We start from the raw sequence: 23106 nt of genomic DNA, 5'->3' as shown, positions 1-23106 counted from the left end.
GAAACTCACCTTTATGGGACAATAGAGGGCCGATGTAATCGTGAGATGGATGGAGGGAGCGGGGGACGCAGTGGACACTGGGGGACACAGTGGGACACAGGGATTGATAATGGAAAAACATGCTAAATAGGAAGTTTGTGAGCTTTCTGAAGGTCGCGGCGTCGTGTAACCTGAGAGCGATGAACAACAAACCACAGAACAGCAAATCGGCCGTTTTTTCAGACGAGATCGATGTGCACGTTGTTCTCACTTGTGTCCTTTTGTCTTCCAGCATTCTCACGTGACACACCTTTTAACAAATGCATTATGATACGCAAATGATCGGATATTGATGAACAATTTGTCAAGTTAAAGAAAATAACGCAGTTCAGCTCGTGAATATCTTCCCTGGAGGCAAGAATTGATTTTGGGTTTGTTTGAATGTTTTCTGAACTTGAGCCAGAACAAAATGCTGTGTCACCTCGTGAGCGCGCAGCCAAGAAGAAGATAATCTCGTCCGTTTGTGTTCGTTATCACATTAATGCAGATTCACAAATGAAGCGTTTATAAAATCACAAATGTTGGGTAGAAACGGGATGCATAAAGGGGATGAAATGGGTCATTATTGATCTGGGCATAAAGCTTGTTGTCTGTTCTGGCCCACACGATGTGGAGCACTGCAGAGGCAGACACACAAACGCACAACACAAGCCACCTGATACCTGCTCCGCCTTCCTGCGCTATCGATCCCCGAGGGCTCGGCCCGGCTAATGCACCGCTGCACGGCCCAAACATCACTTAGCACGAGCATCCGAGGGACATCGGCCAGAAGAAAGGCCGCCCCTTTCCCGTCAGGGCTTGTGCACAGGCGTCGAGGAAGAGGAGGAGGAGGAGGAGGAGGCCACGGCCACGCCTCCATTGATCACAGAGCTCTTAACCTGCGTCTCAACCTTAAGTCACGTGTGCGTTTCAGGGGAAAAGGCCTCAATAGTCCGACCTTGAGTTAATATTAAGTAAACTAATGAGGCTCCCGAGGGCCTCAAACTAGCTCACGTTTAGCATTTTCACCTGAAATATAAATGAAAACATCACAGCAAAATGCTGAAATGTTGCGAGAAGCAGTGAGTAGCTAACCAATTAACTAATAACATAGTTACTGGTTAAGATGGTCATCATGTATTCATTCAGGATGTCTCTTTTCATCTGGGAAATGCAAGACAAAGATGCTCATATTTCACCAGGGAATATAAACCGTCAATCAAACTATTCATCGCGTATAGCTGGTGTTCTACATGTGGCCACTGGGCCAACTGGAGGTCAAAGATCCTCGAGCAAGACGAGGCCGAACCGCAGAGCTCTGAACTGAACTCAACGGGCCGTTAGTTTAACCCCCCCTGCTGGGACCTGTCCAGTCGCCATGGCGACAGAGAAGCCCACATCGAGGCCGTCTCTGTCCGGTCAGGCCGATCGGTGAGACGGAGCCGAGGAGAGAGGAGGGAGGGATGAGGGAGGGAGGGAGGGAGGAGGGTGGGGGGGGGAGGAGATCTGTGAGTCTCCTCCCATAATTAAGTCCATGTTGGCGGGGGGAAGCGAGGGAGTTTCCTTCAGTCGGTGGAGAAGCAGCCTCGCTCTCTCTCCTCTGGTTATTCCTGCGACTCATCCCTGGCGAGCGACCTGCACACACACACACGCACGCACGCACACACACACACACACACACACACACGCACACGGGCTGATTCAAGACGAGCCGGGAGGGGAGGCAGCGGCGACAACAGCGGCACCACCTGCTTCACCCACCACCAGCACCCTCCATCCGTCCCTCCGGCCCGGGACGCCGCCTCCGCTGCCACCATGTGCGACTGTTTCCACCTGGCGTTCCCCAACTGGCAGGCGGCCTCGTCAGGGACGGGTGGGCATCTTTCACACTGCTCTCGCTCCCCTCTGTGACTTTGTGTGTGCCCCCCCCCCCCCCCCCACCCCAGCAGAAAGGTTGCGTCTGTGAGAGTGTGCTGGTGCTGATGCTGAGTTGTGTTGCAGGGTGTGTCTGCAGGAGTGTTTGAGGACGTCGTCGTCGACTCCCCCCTCCTCCCCCCCGCTGTGTGTTTGAAGCAGAGGCTGAAAGGCAGAAATAGTGAGAGAGAAGAACTTGAACAAAAGCTCCTGAAATGTGGGAACTGTTTATGTGCAGGAGGGAAGAGGAGCATTTAACGCAGTGAAACAGGAACAAACAGGAGAAGTTTCTCAGCCTCCGTCTTCATACAAACACGTGTTTAGTCAACATGTTTTCTACCTTTCTGGTGTCATCGCGTGGATGTTTTGAGGATGTAAAGAAACGACATGGGAGCATCGCTGCGGCTCGTAGACGTGATTCCAATGTGAGACGTATTCATGCTTGTGATCTGAGAAAGAAAGAGAAATGTTTTGATCAATTGTGACAAACGTTTAAACGGCAAATCTGTGAAAAAATAGGTGCTCTAGTTTTATTACATTCCCCTGGAAATAGTTCCTGTAGGTGTATTTTACACATTTGTGACGGATTTATTCTCTCGTATATTTTCCTCCCGACGCAATTACAGAGACTGTCGGTAAGAATCCCTCTGAGGAGCTTCTAGAGAGCAGCATCAATCTCACAATGTGCTGCATCACTGAGAGGATCACAACCCATCCCTCTGGAATTCATCACGCCATAAGTTCACTACTTTAACCCTGCGTTATTAGCGGTTATCACAGTACAATAATAATAATAATAATATTGTTCTTGTGCATTACGTCGAGCTCGTGTTGATGTTTGCTGATGTTTGATAAAGCCGGCTGGTTTCTACGTTGCTTCTACCCACAATTCTCATTCGCCTGCTGCTTATATTCATACGAGAGGTTTGTGTTGCCGTGAGAAGCTTCAGGTGGCTCAAGGTCAGAGAGAGAGAGAGAGGGAGAGAGAGAGAGAGAGGGGGGGGACAGAGAGGCGATGGGCTCAGCAGTGGAGCAAACCCTCCTCTTGAATCAATATCCCGTCCCTCAGATGGTTTCAATGTGACGCTGCTGTCACTCAAGTCTGAGGATTTGCTTGAAACGGCTCGGAGCATCAGGTTGTGTGTTTCTGGGTGTTTGTGTGTTTTCATTCGCCAGAAACCTCTTTAAACTCTCAGAAACAAGAGAAGCCCCAACTTTTACACATCAGACCCTTTTGAATGACTCAACTGCAGGTCAAGTAGTTCTGATGCTGCAGGCCTGCGGGTCGTTGCTCCCCCCCAAATAATAACGTGTACAGGAGCGTTCGTTGGACGGAAAGCATGCGGTCTCATGTTCGTCTAATCCGTGCAGAAAATCTAATTTTTTGCTTCGTTCACTTAAATGTGATTACCATCTGGATGCAAACAAACAGACTTCCAGTGAAAAGAAGCTTGTGTTCAGCTCGCAGAAGAAGAAAATTCACAGAAAATGAGCAAAATTCAAATCCAGGAGCACAAACAACAAGCCGGGGGGGGGCTTCCAGGTGTTTTTCAACAGGAAACACAAAGTGGAGCAGAAGGTTACGTAAGAGGTGAGCTGAGGACAAGCTACTGCCACGATGCAGTCTGGGGTTTTAGGTGCTTTCGGGGGGGTGGATGGTTGCTGCATGTGGGATGTTGGGGTCGATGCCAGCCTCTGTGTGAGAGGTTCAATGTCTCTGCAAAGTGTCCAGTCACACCGGTCGCGGTGCCACACCCAGAATCCAAAGCTGCAGCGACACCCAGATATGAATCATGCAGGATGTGCAGCACAAAAGGCTCTTAACCCGCCGCTGCTGCTGGATTCGCATCTGCAGAACACGACCATCAGAGGCCGATCGGAACATCGGGGCAGCGAGATGCACTGAACGTAATCTATGACTAGTCAGACAGGTGAATACGTCTACTATTCAATAGCATTTTGACATTTTCTGCGAGCGGTGAGAGCCGTTATCTTTTCCCTCTGCAGCACCCACATGACAAATATTTGAGAAAGGAGCGTTGGGAACACTGGACGTCCGGCTGAATTAAGTGGTGAATAACTCAAGAAACGCAGCGTCCAGTCAGCAGAGCCGTGAATCCTTCACAAAGCTCCACGCAGAGCTAACACCAGCTTGCTAACATGCTAATATTGGCAATGATGCAGTGGTTTTAGGGTGTTTCATGCATGTTGTTTCGGTGGTTGAGGCGGATGTGAAATGTCTCAATCAATTCCACCAAATTCCATCAAACGCCTCTCGATTCATTACCTTAAATTATACTTAAATAAAAGTGTTTTGTCTCATTGAATTATTAAAATAAAGTCATAACATATCCGGGTTATAGCTTTGGTTATATTACAAACTAAATGAATCAAGATGTTCTTCCTCTTTAAGTAGGGCTGGTATTGATAAAGGAGAAATTAATGTAAATTGAAGGTGTTTTCTAGTTGGTGCAAAGTCAACATCAGGTTGACTAAGTTAAGTCAATTCGGTTTGGGAGGGAACACAAGTTCAGGCGAGGGACGTCCGACTGCGAGTGTCCCGCCTCTTCTGTGCGTCCGAGACCCGACGAGTCACTTCTGACACTCGGTGCGTCGCGCTCCGCTCGGGAATGTGTAAAGCCGCTCTGCGTGACGCCGACGCCTCGGTCTCTCTCTCCAGGAGCTAAACGAGCAGCGGACGCAGGTAGGCGATCATTTTGAGTGTCGCTCGATAAGCTGCTTGAACCTTCTGGGTTCATCAAACCTGGAGACGGAAACTCACTCTGAAACTGTAGGAGTCTTAAATGTCTTCTAATGCACTTACTCAGCAGCTCTGCACATGACACACATTACAGCAGCGGGTGGAGCTGCAGCACTTACCTCCAACGCTGTGATGGAAGGTTGCTGAATATTAATGGAAAATGTTTTTTAGGGTTTCTAAAATAATACGAAACACAAGAATCCTCCAAGTTAGTTTTCCAGAAACGAGCCATAAACGTAGACGGACCAAACACATGTATGTGCTTGTAAATGATTGAATTCTGCGCGTGGAGTCCGGTCTCTGGAGGCCTGAGAGTCCAACCACAGTTATTTGATACCAATTAATAAGAAAACATAATTAATGGCTCCTTGATGATATGAATTTATGAGACAACGAGGAGCTAAAACCAGACAAGGCAACGTCTTTTGGTCTTAGTTTTATTTGCTGTTTTCTTAATCCCAAATATTTGAGTTATGTTTATACATATAATATATAATGTGACTTAATGAAGCTCAACTTAAACTGGTTCAACTGGATTAAAATCAAGCAGAGGTCAAGTATCAGAGCGGGTTACAATAATAACAATGATAATAATCTGACCGCATTCGTTTGGAGGCTCATCCGGGGATCGATACAGCGGATCACTTAGCAGAGAAAAGGAGGCAGCGGGTTCTCGGGGGAATCGCTGCCAGGAAGACCTCTAAATAGTCACATCGTCGGCTCCGGTGTCTCTCCGAGCCGCCAGGCGACTGCAGGAGTCCGAGTGGCGGGAAGTCTTCAGGCTCGCTGCTTGAAACAGAAACAGAAATGCAGAATAAAACACTTAACTTCTGTTTTTCATTCATTCATGTAACAAAACTCTGAGATAACTGATCAACACAACGTACAGCGATACAAATACTACCGTAGTTACCGTACTTCTACTCTACTATAGCTCTACTGAAATGTTACCATAGTAAGCAGTTGTCATGACTGCAGTTATTTGGGTATTTATGTCTATTTTTCCCGTCAACAGGTCGAAGGCTGAGAGCACCAGAGCCGGGTACAGAGGACGACTCGGTGAGTGACTTGTTGATCGTGTCCTGCAGCTACAAACAGGACTTGTTGACCTGTTGATTAAATATGTGACGCGTCGAGGGAACAGCTTACTATTCACAAGCTGCTTGACCTAAAGGCCAACTAAGTCGATAAGCTTGATTTACTGATATGATATGAATGGAAGTCGGCTTGGTGCTGATTAGCTGCTGAAAAAAAGGTGTGTCAAATCATTCTAAAAGCAATAATAGGTATAAAGGGCAAAGACTAAAGTAATGTCCATATGATTTAGGATGCTTATGAAGTGGGCCACATATAACATGTCAGCATTCTAATACTTTCACGTTAGCGTGCTGTTTTAGCATTAATCACAACGTATGACTGAGGCTGGCTGGACTTTTCTGGTCTGGAGATGGTGAAAATTCAGAGATCCCTAAAGTCATTGAGAGTAATCTGTATATTTGTACCAAATTATCAGAGAATAAAAGCAAATAATTAAACATTGTTTTGTTGTTAGACTGAAGGACCAGCCAACACACTACTAATGTGACAATTATTAAATACCACACAGCAAATCGCCCGGCAGTGCTTCCGTTGGCATGACGAGCCGTTTTCACACTATTTCTCAGTTCACAGTTCTCTCCACAAGCTGCAGGTGCAGCGGTGGGATTTTTACCGATAAAACAGTTCAGATAGCTGAAAAAAGGAGACGCTGCTCTCACTTGAGATGACTTGATGTGTCGAGTTGACGCAGTTCGATGTGATCAACAAAGCGTACCTCGGTCTTATGTTGGGATCAGGAGGAAACGTCCTGCGGAGTGAAGAAGATGCTTCATTTCTTATAACCTGCATTCTTTTTTATATCCAGCAGGGGGCGACTCATCTGGTCCCATAGAAGTCTATGAGAAAATGACTCTACTTCTCTCTGGATTTATTTATTATTTATATTTATCAGTAAACATTGTAAACATGAGTTCATGTTCTCAATCTGTAGTTTCAAGTCTTCTTCAATACAAAATGATGTTCATTTAGTAAACTATGGTCCATTAAGAGTCAAACAGACCATAAACCACGCTTTAGGGCGGGGCTTACTGTGATTGACAAGTCGCCGTCTCTACATCACTCCTCCGCATTACAGATACGGTCACTTATGGTTATCTGTAGCTAAAAGACAGCAATGTGGAGACGGAAGTAATATAATTAGACCGCAACGCCTAAATCTGCAAAATCCAAACATGAGCAACATCGCCATGACTACGCCCACTTCAGTCTATCTATCGGGATAGAATATTTCAGCCATATTGACCCATATTGAAACCAAATAACCGTGATTGTTAACATTGTTAATTCCCTGCAGACATGTGACGAGCCATCTCAGTTCACGGAGAGACCGCGGCCTCAAGGATCGTCCCCCGTCGAGGAGTACCCCGAAACCGAAAAATACACCGACAGTGACAAAGAGGTACGCAGCTCCAATACAACAACAAAAACAACAACCAGGCCAAGACTGTAAATCAGACAACCTGTTTACATGCATTTAAATAACCAAATATTTAGTTCACAGATCACTGGATTTCATTTGTCAACACACGGTCGGAAAAATAAGCTTAAGATCAAGAGAAGCTGGCCTGTGTATTTGGGTTATTTATGCTCACATGGAGCTTTTCATATGCCAAATCTAAATATGGAGGAGAGTATTTATTGAGTAAAACAGTAACTTGTGAAAGTGAAGTAGATTCTGTTTGGACTGCATGAGTGTTGGTCCAAGATAAGAATGATTCTGTGTTTAATTAGATGTTCTATTTAGTTACTTTGTTATAGGCCTCACCCATCGGAGACAATCAAATCACACGTCGCGTTCCCAGTGAAGTCTGAATCACGATGTTTACACATGGTGGTGTTAAAAGCACAAGCTCTCACCCAACGCGCTACAATCCAAGTCTCGTTCATGCAGTCGCACGCTCACTACTTTCCCAACACAGGCACTGCGATCACGTGCACGAAACTATTGTACCGCTTTCACCGTCGATCCGAATTCCAAGAATTCCAGGTAAAACGCGGTGAGAAAAGTGAGACTCAAATGGTTCTGATGAGGGTGAAGTATTCCTTTAAGGAGTTTTAAACATGGTCACCGTCCTGTGTTTTTGTATTCTCCTCTACGCTCTCAATGAGGAGAACTTTTATCTAATGCTAACGTATCTTGACCTTTGCACGAGGAGTGCGGAGAGCCTTTTTTCTCATTTGTCCCATAACACAACACGTCACGTGAATGAAATGAAACTCTTTTAAGTGCACAAAACGATAATTGACCATCTTATCATTGACTCTATCAGACGTATCAGGCTCTGTATTTGTGTCCAGTCAACAACGTAAGGAGTAAGATCGGCTTCCTGTTTTGTTTGCTGCTGCATATTGAAATATTGATCCACACTGAGCTACTCTCATGTAAGAACGTGTGCGTATTAGCTTCCCCCTCAGTGGAAACGCTTTTCACAGCTCGTCTGTCTCGTCTCCAGTTAGAATTCAATTTCCTTCCATCTTTCTTTCAGTGTGAAGCAGAGCATGACCCGCACCACAAGAGAGGGAGTGGAAAGAAGACTAAGAAGTCTGGGCTCGGGTCCATGTTTGAAAAGCGTTCAACTCCAAAGATGAGCAAACTGAAGGTGAGATATTCTCTCTCCGTGCGGCCTCCAGGCTACGGGGAAAAGGATTTCAACCAGGCCTACTTTGATTTGTGTTCGTGCAGGAAGATCACAGTCCTGAATCTGGAGTGATAGTGAAAACGGCCAAAGGCGGATGTGCGGAAGGTCTGGTCTATGGCGGAGGGGGCGAAGAGGGAATCTTCATCAAGGAGGTGGTACCGGAGTCACCTGCCTCAAAAAGTCTGGAACTGAAAGAAGGTAAACTAGCATTTGGAAATGAGAAACAAATATATTTTCTTTTCTCTTGTTTTGAATGTCCAAAGATCTACTGCAGATATTGTTGTTAATAGACATTTCTATGGAAACCAAGTATCACTTTGAGTAGATATAATTCCCCTGTAGCACACAGACCCTGGCAGCTCTCCCCTATCTGTGCTTCTGGAGTTTTCCTCTTGTTTACGCAGGCGATCAGCTCCTGAGCGCCACGGTGTACTTTGACAACGTGTCGTACGAGGACGCCATTCAGATTCTGGAGCACGCTCAGGCATACAAAGTGAAGCTCTGCCTGAAGCGCAAACCAGACGTCACGGAGAGTGAATCAGCCATCGAATCCGACGCCATCCCTGTGACTATTTTCATTTTGTCAAGACTCTTTGTGAGATACAAAAAAACAACGTTTGGGGGGGCATAAAGATGACATTTTCCCTTTTCTGTTGCTCATCAGGAGGAAGACGTCTACGCTCCAGAAATGAGGGAGCAAGGGAAAACCAAAAGGCGCGCCGAAGCCCGCATTTCATGGCCTAAGTTTCCCTCCTTTGGAAAAGGACGCAAGTCCCGTTTCACACGGTCGCACAGCTCCTCCGAGGCCGACGAGCAGAGGAAGCTTGAGCTGAGTCCCACTACAAGTGACACAGAGTCCCCTATCAAATCACAGGACGCTCTGAAAGGCAAGAAGAAGCATAAAATAAAGCTTTCTGGTCTAAAAAAGAGAGGCAGAGTCAGTTCATCGGAAGACCAGGACACTGACGCACCGGCATCTGCTCAGATGGCTTCGCCTGAGTGCCTTGAAAGCCCCTCAGGAGAAACACCTCAAGTATACGTGACAGAGGATCCAAAAGTAGTGGAGGACGTGAGACTTGATCAAGAAATGACAGAAGCTCAAAGTGTTTCACACAAGGTGGAACTCGTCACTATAGCTAGCACTTGGAAAACAGAAGATCTTACCGTGGCTCTGGCAGGTCAAGAAGATCCCTCTGGTATCAAGTCCTCCGATGGGAAGAAAAAGAAGAGCGAACTCTCTCAATTGAAAATGAAGATTTTGGGGAAGGATAAGTCGCACAAGAAAGATACAAAAGCAAAATCCTCTCCAAAAAGATTGAAGACGCTGGGGGCAAGTATTGAAAATGCAGACAAACCTGAAAATGGAAAATCTGAACCACACACAAAACTACCAGGAGATCAACTCGATGCCGACAACCAAGTAATCAAAACGAGCGTATCAAAGGGGGAACTTGAGATACCTGACATTGCATTAATACAAAAATCTCCGCAGAAAGGTGCAGAGAAAACAAAGAAAGGTAAGGACATTAAACCGAAACAGGAAATAAAGAAGGATCCAACATTCAAACTGCCTAAGGTAGGCTTCAGTGACATCGCCAGCGAGGAAAGCATCAAAAAAATGAATGCAAATGCTGAGGAATTCACAACTAAAATTGAGAAACACAGAGCTGAGGTTCCAGAAGTGAAAGAAGATCCTTATCAGCGACTGTCAAAAAGCCTTCCCAAACGTGAAGACATTGAGATTCCAGGCATGGAGGACATGTCCAAGAGGACCAGAGCCAAAAGAATTAAAGAGCCTAAAACAGCTTTTACCGGACATTATGAGGACATTCAAGCTGAAACTGTACAAATGTCAATTGATGTCGACCGAGTGAAAGAGGCCGTTTCAAAATTGCCTGGATTTAAGCTGCCAAAGGTTGACACCAGTGGAATGCCTATTCCAGAAGAAATCACTGTCATCGACGCGAATGCACAAAGAATATCTGTGAAAACACCCACTAAAACAAAACATGACACACACTTAAGTAAGTTCGACGTTACTGCATCTCCAGACATCTCCAAGACTACAATCAAACTACCAAAGATCACACCTGCTGATTTAGCTTCGGAGGAGATTTTAATCGTGTCCCAGGAGGATTCAAAGAACCCTGAAAAGGAATACAAAGCCGAGCCAAACAAAAAAAGTGACAAAGAGGTTTATAAAAGAGAACATATCATAATAGCTGGAAAAGAAAGCCCTCAAGAAGAAGCCATCCTTCAGACACAAGAAACACAAGGCCAAGAGGGAATCAAATCTCATTACACATCAGCGACAACATTCAAAACAAAGAGGGTAAAGGTAACAATGCCCGGCTTTGGGATTGGAAAACCAGACATAAAGATCCCTGACGTTGGAATTTACTTGCCAAAACAAAATATCTCTGAGCAAAAAGTTGACAACATAAAAGGAGAAAGGACTATATTCCTCCAAGGGGAAGACACTCCAAATACAGAAACAATAAACAAGATTGAAGGAGTCCCATTGGATGTCAAAGTACCTGAAATGGAAGGCATTGAATACATTGATTCAGTCGACGGTTCACCAGCCGCAAAGGATGGCGGGATTAAACTCTCAGGTTTCGGTGTTAATCTTAATGCTGACATCCCAAAGGCTCACATCCCCTGTCCAGATGTCAGAGGAGAAGTAAACGTTGATGAAGCCAGAAAGGAGACATTCCAACTGCCCAAGATTGGAGAAGGAACTCCGGACATCAGCATAAATGTGCCACATGCAAATGAGGACATAAACATTGACAGGGCTGAGTTAAAAACACTTAAAATGGGGGGAAAGGGTGTTGAATTCCATCTTCCAAATCTCTGCATCTCCATGCCAGAGGTGAAGGAACCTAAAATTGACTCAAGCCTATCAAAAAAAGATGTTGATTTCACAATACCAGAGGCTAAAGCTGAAGTCACACTCCCAGAAGCCCTTTACAGTGACACTACCATTGTAACCATAGATGTTTCCCATCCAGAGCAAAAGATGGAAGTTCAAAAACCTGAATTCAAAATCAGACCCCTGAGGACCGAAGGGGAACTTGATGGGAATGAAGGCAAGTTTAAAATGTCAGGATTTGGTGTAAAAATACCCAAAATACCAGAGGCAGAATATGACTTAAGCTTATCAAAGAAAGAGGTAGATGTAATTTTGCCTCATGTTAAAGCAGAAGTCAAGCTTCCTCATTTTGAAAATACAGAATCTGGTATTAAAGTTGAGGGCAAAGCTCCAGAGATTGCAGTTTACGAACAGGAGACTGAACGATCAACATCAAAATTTAAGATGCCAACTTTTAAACTACCAACAGTTGGAGTTGGTACTCCAAACATGTTGGTGGAAGTATCTGATACGGACAAAGATCTGAAGATTGACGGAGCTGACATCAACAGGCTAGTTAACATTGAAGCACCCAGTGTTGAGATTGAGGATCAATCAATTGATATAAAAGCAATAGGAGCAGATCAGGAGGGTAAGGGAAGCAAGTTTAAAATGCCACATCTCGGGTTCTCTTTGCCTAAAGACAAAGAGCCTCAAATTAATTTAAGTTCAACAAAGAAAGACGTAGATGTCACACTGCCAGAAATCAGTGCTGAAATCCAACTCCCAAGAGCCCCTCAAATTGATGCAAGTCTTGGAAAGGAAGTTTTGATTCCGGAGATGAAAATGCAAGTTAAAAAGTCTGATTTAGAAATGAAACCGTTGCAAAGTGATGTTCAAATTGACAGTCAAGGAAGCAAGTTTAAAATGCCGAAGTTGGGAATGTCAATACCAAAAGTCAAAGGGCCTGAAATTACCTTTGGCTTATCAAAGAAAGATTTAGATGTTACGCCGGCAGAAGCCAAAACTGAAGTACAAGTCCCTGAAGTTGAACTGAAAGAACCCTCTGCTAAGGTAGAAATTAAAGCTCCTCAAAAAACTAAGGAAGTATCACCAGCAAAATTTAAGATGCCGACGTTCAAGCTACCAAAAATTGGAGTTGGAACTCCAAACTTTTCTGTAGAAGTACCTGAAATGAACAAAGATGTACAAATGGATGGAGCTGCTATGAATATCCCTGACGAAGGGTTTGCAGTTGACATTGCAACACCCAGCATTGACATTGAGGGCCCTTCAATGGATATGAAGACTACAGGAGTTGAACAAGAGGAGATGGGAAGCAAATACAAAATGCCACATCTTGGTTTCTCTATGTCAAAAGTGAAGGGACCAAAAATTGATTCAAGCCTACCAGAGAAAGACATAGATGTAAAATTACCAGAGACAAAAGCTGATGTCAAACTTCCTGAGGTTGATCTTGGAAAAGTAGATGTTTTAATTCCAGAGGCTAAGATGGCGATTATGAGGCCTGAAATGGAAATGCACTTTGTGCAGACTGAAGATGAACTTGATGGACGAGAAGAAAGGTTAAAAATACCAAAGTTTGGAATCAAAATGCCAAAAGTAAAAGGGACAGAATTTGACTGGAGTTCATCAAAGAAAGACATTAATGTCCCTCAACAACAGATAACAGTTGAAGACAAACATTCAGAAGCCCCTAAAATTCATGCGAGTCTTGGAAAAGCAGAAGTCTTGATACCAGGGGCTAAGATGGAGGTTAAATATCCCGAAATGGAAATCAGTCCTTTGCAGACCGGCAGTGAACTTAAAGGACACAGAGGCAAGTTCCAAATGCCAAAGTTTGGAATCACAACACCAAAAGTAAAAGGACCTGAAATTGATTTAAGCTTCTCAAAGAAGGACGTAGATGTGACACTACCACGGGCTGAAGCTGAGGTTAAACTCCCGGAAGCTCCTAAAATTGCTGTGGATATGAAACCAGCAGAGTGTGAAGCAGAAATAGACGGACAAGGAGGCAAGTTTAAAATGCCAAAGTTTGGAATCTCAATGCCAAAAATAAAAGGACCTGAAATTGATTTAAGCTCATCAAAAAAAGATGTAGACATCTCATTACCAGAAGCCAAGGGTGAAGTCAATCGCCCTCACGTGGAACTCCAAGAAACGCCTACTGAAGTGGAAATCAAAGCTCCTGAGACTGAAGCTCAAACAAAGAGTGTGAAGGAATCAACATCAAAATTTAAATTGCCAACATTCAAATTTCCCAAATTTGGAGCCGCCACTCAAAATATAAGCACTGAAGTACCTGATATAGACAAAGAAATCACAATTGATGGAGCTCACCTGGACTTATCCGCGCCACGCAGAGATGTTGATGAACCAGGAGTTAAGGCAGAGGTCCATCTGCCAGAGGTTCACGTCGAAATTCCCTCAGCTGGCGTTGTGATACAACAACAGCCAAGTGTTGAGGTAGATGCAAAACTGAAGAAAACAAGGTTTTCACTAGGCAGATTTTCTTTTTCAAAAACAAGTGGTAAAGCCCCAGAAGTTGACGCCAATCTTCAGGATTTCAATGCTCCGATCCCAGAGGCAAAGGTGGAAGTGAACAGAGAGGAATTGGAACTACCAGAGTGTGAAGCGGAAGTTAAACAAAGTGAGTTTAGCATCTCAATGCCCCCAGTCACAGGACCTGAAATTGACTTAAGTTCATTAAAAAAAGATATAGATTTCGCATTAACAGAAGCCAAAACTAAAATTAAACTCCCAAATGTTGAAGTCAAAGACCCTCAAGTGGAAGTTAAAGCTCCCGAGATCAAGATGGAAACAAAGGCTACAGAAGGTTCACCGTCGAAATATAAGATGCCGACATTCAAATTACCAAAATTTGGATTTGGTTCCTCAATTGCCACCGTTGATGTGACCAACAAAGAGGTCAATATTGATGGAGCCGAAATTGGCATTCCTGAAGAGGTTCTTGCAGTTGATATTGCAGCACCCAGTATTGACGGTAAAGACCCTTCAATATATTTTAAAACTACCGGAACTGAACTTGACGGAAAAGAAAGCAAGTTTAAACTTCCAAGTCTCGGTTTTTCTGGGCCTCAAATAAAACAGCCTGACATTGATTTAAGCTTATCAAAGAATGATGCAGATGTCAAACTCCCTCATTTTGAGCTAAAAGAAACTTCTGCTAGAGGCGAAATTGAACCTCCTGAGATCAAGGTTGGGACAGATGGATCACCATCAAAATTTAAGATGCCGACATTCAAATTACCAAAATTTGGAGTTGGAATTCCGAGTGCCACCATAGAAGTGCCTGACAAAGAAGCCATAATTGATGGAGCTGTCATTAAAATTCCTGAAAAGGCTCCATCAGTTGACCTTGCAGCACGCAGCATTGAGATTGAAGACCCATCAATTGAACTTGAACGAAAAGGCAGCAAGTTTAAACTTCCAGGTTTGGGTTTTTCTGGGCCTCAAATCAAACAGTCTGACATTGATTTAAGTTTATCAATGAAAGATGCAGATGTGACTCTACCAGAAGCCAAAGCTGATGTCAAACTTCCCGATGTTGAACTAAAAGAAACGTCTCCTGAAGTGGAAATTAAAGCTCCACAGATCAAGATTGGGACAAAAGCAGATGGATCACCATCAAAATTTAAGATGCCGACAGTCAAATTACCAAAATTTGGAGTTGAAACTCCAAGGGCCACCATAGAAGCTCTTGATCTGGATGGAGACATCAATATTGATGGAGCTGACATAAAAAGTCCTGAAAATGTTCTTGCAGTTGATGTCGCAGCACCCAGTATTGACATTGAAGACCCATCAATTGAACTTGGAGGAAAAGGAAGCAAGTTCAAACTCCCGAGTCTTACTTTTTCTGGGCCTCAAATCAAACGGCCTGAAACTGATTTAAGTTTATCAAAAAAAAATGTAGATGTGACTCTACCGCACCCCCATACTGATGTCAGATTACCTGACGTTGGCCTGAAAGAAACATCTGCTGATGTAGAAATGAATGCCACTGAGATCCAGATTGGGACAAGGGGTACAGATGGATCACCATCGAAATATAAGATGCCAACGTTCAAACTGCCTAAATTTGGATTTGGTACTCCAAGTGCCACCATTGGAGTGCCTGACAAAGATGTAAAAATTGAAGGAGCTGACATAAACATTTCCAAACAGGTTCCTGAAATTGACATTGCAGGACCCAGTATTGACATTAAAGACCCATCAATTGAACTTGAAGCAAAAGGCAGCAAGTTTAATCTTCCAGGTTTTGGTTTTTCCGGGCCTCAAATCAAACAGCCTGGCATTGATTTAAGTTTATCAAAGAAAGATGTAGATGTGACTCTACCAGAAGCCAAAGCTGATGTCAAACTCCCTGATGTTGAGCTGAAAGGAACTTCTGCTGAAGTGGAAATTAAAGCTCCTGAGCTCAAGATTGTGACAAAGGGTGGATCACCATCAAAATTTAAGATGCCAACATTCAAATTACCAAAATTTGGAGTAGGAACTCCAAGTGCCACCATAGAAGCGCCTGATCTGGATGAAGACATCAATATTGATGGAGCTGACATCAAAATTCCTGAAAAGGTTCTTGCAGTTGACGTTGCATCACCCAGTATTGATATTGAAGAACCATCAATTGAACTTGAAGGAAAAGGAAGCAAGTTCAAACTCCCGAGTCTCAGTTTTTCTGGGCCTCAAATCAAACGGCCTGAAATTGATTTAAGTTTATCAAAGAAAGATGTAGATGTGACTCTACCAGAAGCCAAAGCTGATGTCAAACTCCCTGATGTTGAGCTGAAAGGAACTTCTGCTGAAGTGGAAATTAAAGCTCCTGAGCTCAAGATTGTGACAAAGGGTGGATCACCATCAAAATTTAAGATGCCAACATTCAAATTACCAAAATTTGGAGTAGGAACTCCAAGTGCCACCATAGAAGCGCCTGATCTGGATGAAGACATCAATATTGATGGAGCTGACATCAAAATTCCTGAAAAGGTTCTTGCAGTTGACGTTGCATCACCCAGTATTGATATTGAAGACCCATCAATTGAACTTGAAGGAAAAGGAAGCAAGTTCAAACTCCCGAGTCTCAGTTTTTCTGGGCCTCAAATCAAACGGCCTGAAATTGATTTAAGCTTATCAAAGAAAAATGTAGATGTGACTCTACCGGACCCCCATACTGATGCCAGATTACCTCACGTTGGCCTGAAAGAAACATCTGCTGATGTAGAAATGAATGCCCCTGAGATCCAAATTGGGACAAGGGGTACAGATGGATCACCATCGAAATATAAGATGCCAACGTTCAAACTGCCTAAATTTGGATTTGGTACTCCAAGTGCCACCATTGGAGTGTCTGACAAAGATGTAAAAATTGAAGGAGCTGACGTAAATATTTCCAAACAGGTTCCTGAAATTGACATCGCAGGACCCAGTATTGACATTAAAGACCCATCAATTGAACTTGAAGCAAAAGGCAGCAAGTTTAAACTTCCAGGTTTTGTTTTTTCCGGGCCTCAAATCAAACAGCCTGGCATTGATTTAAGTTTATCAAAGAAAGATGTAGATGTGACTCTACCAGAAGCCAAAGCTGATGTCAAACTCCCTGATGTTGAGCTGAAAGAAACTTCTGCTGAAGTGGAAATTAAAGCTCCTGAGATCAAGATTGGGAAAAAGGGTGGCTCACCTTCAAAATTTAAGATGCCGACATTCAAATTACCAAAATTTGGAGTTGGAACTCCACATGCCACCATAGAAGCGCCTGATCTGGATGAAGACATCAAAATTCCTGAAGAGGTTCTTGTAGTTGGCGTTGCAGCACCCAGTGTTGAAATTGAAGACCCATCAATTGAACTTGACGGAAAAGGCAGCAAGTTCAAACTCCCAAGTCTCAGTTTTTCTGGGCCTCAAATCAAACGGCCTGAAATTGATTTAAGCTTATCAAAGAAAAATGTAGATGTGACTCTACCGGACCCCCATACTGATGCCAAACTACCTGATGTTGAACTGAAAGAAACGTCTGCTGAAGTAGAAATGAATGCTCCTGGGATCAAGATTGGGACAAGGGGCACGGATGAATCACCATCGAAATATAAGATGCCAACATTCAAATTACCAAAATTTGGATTTGGTTCTCCAAGTGCTGACATAGAAGTGCCCGAGAAAGACATAAAAATTGATGGAGCTGACTTTCAAGTTCCTGAAGAGGTTCTTGCAGTTGACATTGCAGCACCCAGCATTGACATTAAAGAGCCATCAATAGATATTAAAACTACAGGAACTGAACCTGAAGGAAAAGGACGCAAGTTTAAGCTGCCAAGTCTCACCTTTTCTGGCCCTCAAATCAAACGGTCTGACATTGATACAAGCTTATCAAGGAAAGATGTGGATATGACTCAACCTTCAGCTGAAATAAAACTCACTGGTTTTAAACTAAAAGAATCTTCTCCCGAAGTGGAAATCAAAGCTCCTGGAATTGATGTTCAAACAAGTAATGTTCAAGGATCGCCAGCAAAACTTAAAATGCCAATATTCACGTTACCCAAATTTGGAGCTCCCCGTGTCAGTGTGGAAGTACCTGATGTGGACAAGGACATCAAAGTGGATGGCGGTAATTTAAAATTACCAGAAGTAAAAGCTGAAGTAATACCCCATGATGTTGAAAATAAAGAGCCCGTAGGTTCAATTTCAGTATTAGAGGCAGGAATGATCGAGGGTGATGCCCAGTCGAAAAAGACAAGCTGGACAATGCCAAAGTTTTCTTTTTCAAAGACAAGCGTGAAAGCCCCTGAAGCTGATGTCAACCTCGATGCCCCAAAAGTTGATGTTACACTACCAGCGGCCAAAATGGAGGTCCATCTTCCAGATATTGATATCAAAGAATCCTCTGGTATTTCAGTAGAGGGGGGACCTGCTATTGAACTTGATTCAAAATTGAGGTCCAAGTTTACGTTGCCCAAATTTTCGTTTTCAAAGCAAAGTGCAAAAGAGTCTAAATTTGATGTCAGTCTCCCAGTTACTGATGTGGAAGTCAAACAAACTGAGGTGGAGCTTTCGCCACCTGAAGGTGATGTAGAATTAGAGAGGCAGGAAAGCAAGTTTAAAATGCCAAAGTTTGGCATCTCAATGCCAAAAGTAAAAGGGCCTGTAATTGATTTGAGTTTATTAAAGAAAGATGTAGATGTTACATTACCCGAAGCCAAAGCTGAAGCTCAACTTCCAGATGCCAGAATAAAACATGCATCTGCTACAATGGAAATTAAAACGCCTGAGATTGAAGCTCCAACTGGCAAAGTGGAAGGATCCCCGTCAAAACTTAAAATGCCAACATTCACAATGCCCAGATTTGGGGCTGCTACTCCAAAGGTCAGTGTGGATGTACCAGATGTGGACGAGACGATTAAAATTGATCAAGCTGCAGTGGAGGTTGCTGCACCCAGCATTGACACTGAAGGCCTTTCTTTAGATTTGAAAGCTAAAGGGAGTGAACTGGGAGGGTCAGGAAGCAAGTTCAAAATGCCCAAGTTTGGTATCTCAATGCCAAAAGTAAAAGGACCTGAAATTGATTTGAACTTATTAAAGAAAGACGTAGATCTTAAATTACCAGAGGCCGAAGCTGAAGTTCAACTTCCAGACGTCAAAATAAAACAACCGTCTGCTACAGTGGAAATTAAAGCTCCGGAAAGTGAAGCTCCAACTGGTAATGTGGAAGGCTCCCCATCAAAGCTTAAAATGCCAACATTCACATTGCCCAAATTCAGAGGTTCTACTTCAAAGGTCAGTGTGGACGTACCAGATGCGGACAAAAAGATTAAAATTGGCGGAGCTACAGTGGAGACCACTGCGCCCGGCATTGATGGCCTGTCTGTAGATGTGAAAGCTGAAGGAAGTGAAGTGGGAGGGTCAGGAAGCAAGTTCAAAATGCCAAAGTTTGGTATGTCAATGACAAAAGTAAAAGGGCCTGAAATTGATTTGAGCTTATTAAAAAAAGATGTAGATGTCACATTACCAGAAGAAAAAGCTGAGGTCAAACTACCCAGTGTTGACGTCAAAGAACCCGAAGCCTTCATTTCTGAGATTCCAGATTCCCCAACAGTTGAGGTAGAAACCAAGATGAAACGATCAAATTGGACATTCCCAACATTTTCCTTTTCAAAGACAGGTGGTAAAATCACAGATGAAGATGTTGACCTTGAAAAACCCAAAGTTGATGTTACATCAACAGGGGCCGAAGCAGACGTCCCACAACCTTCAGGGGAGATCTTAATGGAAGAGCCATCTGTTGCAGAACCTGATTCAAACTTAAAAAAAACTAAATTTTCTCTACCCAGATTCTCTTTTTCAAAGTCAAGTGTTAAAGCACCCGAGGTCAGTGCAGAGCTTCCACGTGTGGACATTTCTCTTCCAGAGGGACAAGTGATAGTAAAGCAACCTGAAATGCAAATCAAAGCTCCCGAGATTGAAGCCGAACTTGAAGGGCAAGAAAGGAAGTTTAAATTTCCAAAGTTTGGCATTGCACTACCAAAAGCAAAAGGACCCGGAGAAGAGTTGAAGACCTCACAGGAAGATGCAGTGATCTCGCTGCCAGAAATTAAAGCAGAGGTCAAATTTCCTCAAACTGAAGTCAAAGAACCTTCAGCTGCTGGGGAAATGAAAGCCTCTGAGACTGAAGTTAAGTCAAAAGATGTTGGAGGATCACCAATGAAATTTAAATTGCCAGCTTTTAAGATGCCGAAATTTGGAGCGGCTCCATACGATGTCAACGTGGAAGCACCTGATGCAGACAAAGTGGCTGAAACCGATGTAGCTAAACTTAAGGAGGATGTTACTGTTGACATCAAAGGTCTGAGCGCTGATATTAAATCAGATCAAATACATCCAGCAGCAATAACAGATTCTGAAACACCAAAGACTGAGACTGATGCCGTGGGTCTCGGCTCTCCAAGTAAATTCAAATTACCATCATTCAAAATGACAAAGCTGAGTTTCTCAAGAACCAACCCTGAAGATGAGCCTATCCCTGTTCACATTGAAAACAAAGATCAACAAGAAATGAAAGTTGAGCCAAAAGAAGAGCGTAAATCACCGAAAGTGACTTTTTCATTGAGTGAGATCCTCAAGAACATGGACGTTGAATTTGATGTTCTGAAAACATCAGAAGATCTTGAGACCTCCAAGGAAGTTCATGAAATTGATGAGTCCAGTGGAAAGCAGGAAGAGGCCAAGGGAAAGGAAGCCAAGCAAGACACTGCTAAAAGTCCAGAGAAAACCGGCTGGTTTAAATTCCCCAAGTTTGGCCTTTCCTCCCCATCAGAACCTCCCAAGACTTCTATAGGAGACAAGTTTACGGATAAAAAGAGCCCAGAAGGGGAAACATTGGATGAGGAAATAAGCCCCACCAGTTCCGTGCAGTCATCAGACGCCTTCGCTGATATCAGCTCGGCGATGACGAGCGAGCGCGTCGGCCTATCCTCATCTTCTCCGACCAAAGTCACCGTCAAGTACTCGGACCCCAACACTGCCGCAGGGCTAAGAGAGACGTACGGTAACATCATCACTTCCACCGCCAGGGCTGAGCTGATCTCGGTTGAGCCCAACTTGCCTGAGAAAATCACCATTCTGTCATCTGGAGTTTCGTCCTCGTCGGAAGACACGCTCAGGCTGGAAACGAGAAACATTCACGTCATTACGTCAAATACTCAAGCCACACCGGAGGCTCAGCACGCCAAACTGCTGACTGCAGTTCAAATCCAATCGGCGGGAGGCCTTCCCCGAGGACCAGGGGCCGACGAAGCTGCACCGCGAGCCATCGAGGCGTCACACAGTGGCAAGAAAACAGTCTTCGAGAGGCATTTCGTCACGGAAACATCAAGTGAAAGAAGCGAAAGCAACGAAACAATTGTCATTACAAAACAAATCACACGTAGGTTCGACTCCTCTGAGCCCATCTCAGGCGAGACGGCTTCGTCCATTCAGCGACTGAGAGACTCGGTGCACTCTGACAAAATGAGGTTCTTCGACGGTGCCGACGAGTGAAATAAGTTTTTGCGTAAATCACGTGTGAAGATACAATCCATTATCCATCATTATCCAGCCTTAGTGCCGATGTGACAGAAAGGTGAGATTATAAACAGGAAAAGGTCTTAGGGTCTAACTTAGCAATCACAGGAGAGAATCAGTCGGGGGTTAACTTCATGTGACTCACTGACAAGACGCGGATAAGTGGTGTGACTGGTTCCCTTACAGCAAATTACAACAGGACTTCACACAATATCCTCGCTCATGATGGTACAGAACTACAGTAAGCCATGTCTTCTGTTCATCAAAACTTATATTATACTTGTTCCATAATTTAATGTGGAACAATGATCCAACTTACTACTTATTCATCAGATGATAATCAACAGTGCATTTGATTTTTTTTTAAATGGTTTATCTGAACATGACTGTCTCCAAAAGCGTTAAATGTTACTGACATTCCGAAATATGTTTACAATGATTTCACTGTAAAGTTGACAGTAAAGAAAACCTAAAATACAATAGTTCAGTATGTGACGGATAAATGAATGTGTACATGTATCACTGAGATATTCTTGTTGCTGTTGCTAAAATGTAAAGAAACAATAACAATGTTGAAATGAAAATGCTTGGGATCAAATACAGCAAGTGTGCTGCAACTATATATTTTGTATTAACGTTTTGCTTAAAACCTAATTTGCTACAAGAAACATATATTAACAGTTTGTTCTCTTATAATATATCACTGTACAAGGTGGGATAATTAAACTGGCTGTGTAAATAGCTTTTAATGACCTCTGAAGTTACATTTTGATTACTGCTCTGATGCATCGTGTTTGCAAAGTAATGCAAAATAAATAATATATGTAAACTTGTGGCTGGAGCTGATGACAAAATAATATTTTTTTTCTTGTTTCTTCTGTTTCATTTGATTTAATATAATTGTTCAAATTTAGCTACCAAGAAAAGATAATTATAATGATGATTTGCCTCAAATACCCTTTACAAAATTAAAGTAATATACACATTAATACATTAATAATTATGAATCAACACAGTTTAGAAATAGGCTGTTCTGCATAATTGCATTAGGAACGTGTGTGATATTTAGGGTGAGTTTGGGAATTTATTATATATAATAGTGTTTCTACACACTTAAAAGATCTGCTTACCTGTTTCACCGGTGGTATTCCTGATATATTTATAATTCCTGATTGAGTCGATCGATAATTAACGTGCCGTTACTCAACGTGAGGGTATGACGTCATTACTTCAAAAGCACTGTAATTGGAAGTATTGATTCATATATTTGCACACTAGAGGGAGTCATAGCTCACAAACATATATTTACTATCAGTGTGTTCTCGTGATAAAATGAAAAGTACTATTCTGTATTATTAACAATCAGTGGAACCTCTTAGCTTTAGCTAACTTAACGTTAGCTTCAATATTGCATTGCTAACGGTAAGCTACATGTACAAATATGTATATTACAGAGCCTTCACTGGGTTTACGTCATCGTTATTACATAAAACAGGCTCATGAATAAACAATACCTCGGTGTACCTTAGAATTCAAGTTTTAGCGTATAAAATGCGGCTATTTAACACACATTAAGCTAACGTCACATTTTTTAATCATCAACAGCTGCTCGTTTCTTCGCCTCTAACACGTGCTGCCTTAAAGTGTTCCTCGTAAATCACAATACAGTTAACGGCCTCATGAGCCGCACTTCCAAGCTGCAACACGTGGATCGATGGTGTTTAATC

The 23106-nt window shown here is 43.2% G+C and overlaps 1 protein-coding gene and 1 long non-coding RNA gene across 3 annotated transcripts; one reads left to right on the top strand and one right to left on the bottom strand.

Moving 5' to 3' along the window:
* The first annotated feature begins 1568 nt into the window (after positions 1–1568).
* Positions 1569–22210, top strand: LOC120832916 (uncharacterized). The gene is made up of 7 exons (XM_040199606.2): positions 1569–1891; positions 5709–5752; positions 7086–7190; positions 8278–8391; positions 8475–8628; positions 8835–8995; positions 9095–22210. The coding sequence occupies exons 1-7, from the start codon at positions 1834–1836 to the stop codon at positions 21353–21355; spliced, it is 12897 nt and encodes a 4298-aa protein (XP_040055540.2). The 5' UTR covers positions 1569–1833; the 3' UTR covers positions 21356–22210.
* LOC144388387 (uncharacterized) lies at positions 2145–23019 on the bottom strand. Of its 2 annotated transcripts, XR_013452747.1 has the most exons (4): positions 22904–23019; positions 22510–22618; positions 5294–5482; positions 2145–2381 (listed from the first exon to the last, which is right to left on the bottom strand). It is a non-coding gene; the product is annotated as an uncharacterized LOC144388387 (long non-coding RNA). The 2 variants fall into 2 exon arrangements; XR_013452748.1 differs by lacking the exon at positions 2145–2381 and having other exon boundaries at positions 5117–5482.
* Positions 23020–23106: the final 87 nt, after the last annotated feature.

Source organism: Gasterosteus aculeatus, chromosome 15, assembly GCF_964276395.1.
Source record: "Gasterosteus aculeatus chromosome 15, fGasAcu3.hap1.1, whole genome shotgun sequence".
Classification (NCBI taxonomy): Eukaryota; Metazoa; Chordata; class Actinopteri; order Perciformes; family Gasterosteidae; genus Gasterosteus; species Gasterosteus aculeatus.
The sequence above is the reverse complement of the archived record's forward strand: the minus strand, read 5'-3'. Positions and strand labels throughout refer to the sequence as shown.